A 5,965-nucleotide genomic window follows, 5' to 3' on the forward strand; every position below is an offset into this window, starting at 1 on the left:
CAATCTATCCCTAACTTCTTTAATTCTTTGAAAGAAGCTATCAATACTCTCAGAACCTTTCTTAATACTCAACAATTCATTCCTCAAACTTAAAACATGAGATCGAGAAACAGAAGCAAACCTTTTCTTAAGCACATTCCAGACTCCCTTAGCAGATTTCTGACCCACTGTAATGGCTAAAACTGATGGAGACAAAGTGGAGTTGATGAATGTGAATAGGGCTTGCTCTCAATTCTTCCAACTGAGATACTCAGGGTTTGTCTCACTAGTAAAGCTTCCAAAACTGTCCTTCAAGAAAGGATCGGGTGTATCATAGCATAGGCTTCAAGAATCACAACGATTTGATGTTTCCAGACCATATAGGGTCCGTTTGGATACAACTTATTTTTGCTGAAACTGAAAATTGAAAATACTGTAGCAAAATAATTTTTGAATGTGTGAAAAATTACTGTTCACTCTGTTTTTTACTGTTCATAAGCCTAAAATCACTGTTCACGGACAATGAACAGTGACATAGGCGTTGATCTTAAAAAAAAAAGGAGAAAACGCGGGTTTGCTGAAAATGTAGACGCAGGACGTGGATCCAAACTCCACCATAATTGGTGAAATCCAACTTCATCATCATCATACTCACCATATTAGATAAGAGTAGCAACGATGGATTCACTAAAGAGTTTGTAGGAGTAGTTGTTGTAGTGGAAGTAGAGGGAGTTGTTGAGTAATTAGAGCTCGGAGTAGAAGCCATTAATGGTGGCTCTGATACCATGAAAAGCAATATGAAGAAAAGAAAAATATGAAGAAGCAAAGTAAAGAGCAAAGAAGAAAGCAAGGAAGAGATAAAATTTGATGAACTAAATCTGAGTTTCTTGATTTCATTCATTCACTGAATCTAGTACATATACTCAACCTATTCTGTAAAATTTGGGATCATTGTAACTAACTATAGCCTGACTCATCAGATGCTTACACGTGGACTTGCAACCGTAGCTAACTTCACTAATACATTTAAGCATAAACTATCTATAGTTTAGACTATAAAGCTACTCTACTACAGGTCGTTTCTCTTCTGCCTTATCATATGCTTCAGCCTTATCAGATGTTGTGTCACTTGCCTTTACAGTTTTCTAATTGACACTAAAATCGTTCAAGCAAACCACTAAAACTTAATTTTTATAATTCCTATAATTATTCTTCATTCAGAAATATTTAGGGGCAGCTTTATGTTATCTTCAGAGGAGTTCAAATGAACTACCTGACTTGGAAATAAAAATATATTATATATATAATATTTTTTTATTAGTTTGATTTACACTTAAAAGTATCTTTGAACCTCTTGGTCACAGATTAGCCCAACCCAAAACCAAATAACTACATAGATCAGCCCATCTCAATACCAAACAACAAAACATATTACTCTAATTTTCTCTCTCTAATCTGATCTCTAATCGCATTCTTATGAATCTCATCTCATCTCTCTTTTTTATCTAACTATCTCAAAATTTAGTATCTCTTTTTATTATAAATTTATATTATGTGTGTGTGATGTTGATTTATGCATTATATATTTATTTCGTTATAGTAATATTATTTGTGTGAATTGTGATGTGTGTGAATGTGTGCGTGTATATTATAAATACAATATAACTTTATATAATTTAATAATTAGAAAATACAAAGAATTTGTTATATATGTGTGTATTGTTGCAATGTTATAATAATTTTTTGTTATAAAGTTAGTGATTCAAGGAAAAAAAAAGTAAGTGATGTTTAAAGTATTTGATTGGTTAAGTAGACACTTAATATATTATTTATGTATAAATGAGTGTGGCTGTGTGGGTCAATAATTAATACAATGTCAATCGGTTGAGTTTTGTCATTTAGGGTATGTTTGGTACATTAAATGAGAATTACGACATGAATTGTAATCTTTATTACTAGGAATAAAATGTGTTGTAATGTAATAATTAAACCTATTCATTAGTTTGGTTGTGAGTTATAACATTAGAATGAAACTTCACATTTATTTTAGGAAATTTCTTACTCATACAATTATATTTCCTTAAAAATTGTTATTTTTAAATTTAAGAGAGATATGTGTTATTTTTTATGATTTTTTATTTTTATAATTGTTAGATGTATATGGAAAGTTTGTTTATTTGAAAATATATTAAGTTTTGAAATTATTGTATTTACTAAGGAATAGCTAATACAACCTTTTAAAGAAGAATCGTTATTCCTCATTTTGAAGAATAGCTATTCATAAAGAATGATTATTCATTGTAATAAAAATATAACCAAACTAAAGAATAACTAAACTATAGGAATAACTATTACATTACAGCACCTATTACAGTCTACCAAACATGCGTTTAGCATAAAAATAAAAATGTTATACAAACTTAATAAAGTAAAATAGTCACATTATTCCACATTGACAATAGATAATGACTTCCCTTAAAAAAAGGATAATAGATAATGACAATTAAAAAAAAAAAAACTAATTAACTAACTAACTGTTAAAAAAAAACACACACACACACACTTAATTACACCCTCTCACCAAGCTCAAACACATTACTTAACCCAAATTATCATTACAAAAGGGCCTAACTCTTGTAATAGATAATGACAATTAATAACGAACTATCATGTGATTATTTCAAAATATGAAAACTCTTAAAAAGAAATAGTAAAACTTCATGTATTTTCTTCTTAAAAAAAAAGTTCATGTATTTGCATTATTTTTGTTGATGAATATATTCAAGTTCTATTTTTACTAAATTATATTTAATTTTAATTTCTTAATGACACAACTTAATTACACATGTTAAAAGGAAAAATTCTAGAGCCACAGCCGGACATATTAAGGGTTTATGTAAAATTCCCACTCTCTGTGTTTCATCCCTTTTTAAAACAATGAGCAGAAAAGCGAACAAATCATTCACGCGTTTTGTTGAAATGGATAAACATTACGTGTGTCATAGAATGGAATACATTGAACACTTTTGAACTGACAAGTTGGTGTGTTGTGTGTCCTCTTTGCACCGCTTAATTATCAATCCATCTATCTAAAAACATACTATGCATGCCAATAAAAATTAATGCAGTAGGTGATAGCTAGATAGTTGAAGTTGATGCGATGCGATTCGATTCCAATCACAAACTATTGAGGACAGAGATACATGCATCACACTGATTTACACGTGTCAATTGGCATGGGGTATGTTTAACTTTAATACTAATCCATCAGTGATAAATACAATGCATACATGTTTTATATATTGATGACGTCGATTCCCGTCACCAATGGGTCACACCGTACTCGCGACTCGAATTGAACCTGCACGAGGAAAGAAACTAAAGAATCCTTCAGAGAGCACCGGTGAGGTGCCGGCCAAAGACTCTCCGACGGTCAAGTTAGACTTCCTCTGTTTTACTTTTTGCGTTAGAGAGGGTTCATAAAAGCATACCCCGATTTCTGTGGGTATTACGCCTTTTATAGTGATAAGGGGTTGACTTTCCCTTTCTGGTTCCCACATCTTTTCAATGTGGGACTCTATTCCCAATTCTTCCAAACGTGGTGAGCAAGGATTCTCATTACCGGATCATGGGCCCTTGCTGCGTCAGTAGTGATGGGCCTTCAAAGCTGGGACCATACCCACGCAGGCCCAAGAGACCCAATCCGTCAGGCCCATTAAGGTAAGCCCATCATGCCCAATATTTAATCATCTTCAGTTGCCCCCTTCACCCCGATGATCCGTCACCTTTAAGGTCAAAGGATCAGTGGGGTGACGGTCCTTACATATGGATATGACGGATTCATGCAAAATAGAACGACGGTCCTAGCTGGATCGACCCGTCAAAGGGAGAATCATCCAGTTGACGGATACATGGCAGGTACAAATCTGTTGGTACGTACTGACAGGTTGTCAGCATTTATTAAGCATGCCACGTGTCACTCTCTGAATGGTCGTTGTATAGGATCGAAGCGTCGCTTCGTCTTCCGTGCACTTCCTATATATATAAGGCGCCTCACTCTTTCATTTTTCAATTTTCACTCAGAAAACACTTGTCAGAGCGAAGCCGTCAACCCTGTCAGAGCAAAGCCGTCAACCTAATCTGTGCAATCCGTCGAGGACGAATATTCGCTGATTACACCAACCGTCACCCGTCCTCTGCTAAGTTCGGTAAGTGCTTCTAATTTACTATAGTCAAGTTACATTCTCTTCTATGCATTGTTGTTAGGCTTTCCATACCCGTCAACACTTTCAAACCCGTCGGTCTTAGGTTTTATTGTCAATTGTAGGAAATGTCTAGTGCGTCAAGTAACCAGTCGGTGGTTCGTGATGGGACGGAATACGAGGATGTATACCCGTCCGGTCACAAAGACCAAGAGAGCCCCGGCGAAAGTAGGAGTCCGTCTGCCTCCTCTTCATCCTCAACAAATGAGGATGTGGAGATAGTCGAAGTAGAGGGTTCCGATGATGACGGGGATCAACAACTGGAGTCCGTTGTAGGCGCTGATGGACTAAGGCAGTTCATCATGTTGCCAGAGTGGACTGTTCATAGGTTTACATCCGTCATCAGGGAGAGACATTTCAGCACCTTCAGGACCAACTTCCAAATTCCAGACTATGTCTCCATCCGTCTACCATATGTGTCGGAGAAGTGTTATTACGAAGGGGTAGACGGTGTAGGAGTGTACGAACAGGCATTGAAGGCTGGACTTCGATTCCCGCTTTCTACCCTTCATAGGGAACTCTTGCAGTATCTGGGGTTGTCCGTCACCCAGATATCCCCTAACGCCTGGAGGGTCTTCATAGCCATGGAGATTCTCTACGGTGCAATGTCAAACGGGGAAAGGAAATTGACGGTCCGTGAATTTCTTCACTGTTACCGTCCAGACGAGATTTCTGGATCAAGGGGGATGTACAGTTTTGCCAGTCGGAGCCCCTTGTTGAAGGTGATCTTTGAGACCCCAGACTCAAATAGAGACTGGAAGAGTCGGTACTTCTTCCTGGAGGGTGATAGATGGATGAACCATCCAGGGGAGACGGAGTTCATGCCCGTCGACACAACTTGGGCAGTTATAAATCAGACACGTATGCATCCGTCTAAATTTTGTGTTGCTTTTCATATCCGTCCAGTTATATGTGTATATCTTGATCATCTTTCTTTGCAGGTAGACGGCGCCCACAAGTCAGCCTTGAGGAGTTTAGCTTCCTTGAAAAGGTTTGCAAGAAGACTACGCCGGAGGAAAGGACTTGGGCGAAGTTGGTGAACCCGAGGACCATACATTGGTACTGCGACGGTCCTGAGCCCACCCAAGAAGCGATAAGATACGACGAGCGAGTTCACAAACGTAAGCCCGTCAACTTTACTTGTCATTTATTTTGCTTTATTTTGTTTTAATTTCATCCGTCATTATTTGCAGAGATGGATGACGCAAAGAGGAGAGCTTTGATCAAGTCCCAAGCCGTCAAGAAGAGGGAATCCGGCGAGGAGGTTCCTAAGGCATCAGCTTCAATCCCTAAAAGGAAACTGACGACAAAATCCGACCGTCCCTTTAAGCAACCAAAGGTCTCTCTTGAACCTGTGGTTGGCTTAATGGCTGAGGGTAACAAGGCCGTCACCCCAGCGAAGCAGGGGAAGGGCAAAGGATTGATGGCGGTCCCAGACGGTAAGCAAGAGAGACCTCCTTCCCTTCTTCGTGATGACTCCAAGTATGCATTGGAGAAACTGTCGTCCATCATCACGGCAGAAGACTACGAAGACCTGGGAAACCATTCGACGGAGGCCATGGGGGAGACGGGCCTCTTCGCCGTCGCTCAGGTTGGTTATGTTTGTCAAATAAGTTTTTGTTTTTCATTCTTCCTGTTACTTACATTATGTGACGGTCTCTTTTCTACTTGCAGTCCTTGGTCATGATGAAGGGACTACTTGACCGGTGTCTCAACCGTGAGAG

General features: G+C 38.1%; 1 protein-coding gene across 1 annotated transcript; it reads left to right on the plus strand.

Moving 5' to 3' along the window:
- The first annotated feature begins 3,890 nt into the window (after positions 1 to 3,890).
- On the plus strand, positions 3,891 to 5,965 carry LOC126696313 (uncharacterized). Its single transcript, XM_050393075.1, has 3 exons — positions 3,891 to 3,897; positions 5,183 to 5,362; positions 5,435 to 5,965. The coding sequence occupies exons 1-3, from the start codon at positions 3,891 to 3,893 to the stop codon at positions 5,926 to 5,928; spliced, it is 681 nt and encodes a 226-aa protein (XP_050249032.1). The 3' UTR covers positions 5,929 to 5,965.

This window comes from Quercus robur, chromosome 8 (assembly GCF_932294415.1).
Source record: "Quercus robur chromosome 8, dhQueRobu3.1, whole genome shotgun sequence".
Taxonomy (NCBI): domain Eukaryota; kingdom Viridiplantae; phylum Streptophyta; class Magnoliopsida; order Fagales; family Fagaceae; genus Quercus; species Quercus robur.

Coding starts and splice junctions, on each gene's coding strand:
- LOC126696313 (XM_050393075.1), top strand. Junction 5,363..5,434: donor CGACGAGCGAGTTCACAAAC/GTAAGCCCGTCA, acceptor CATTATTTGCAG/AGATGGATGACGCAAAGAGG.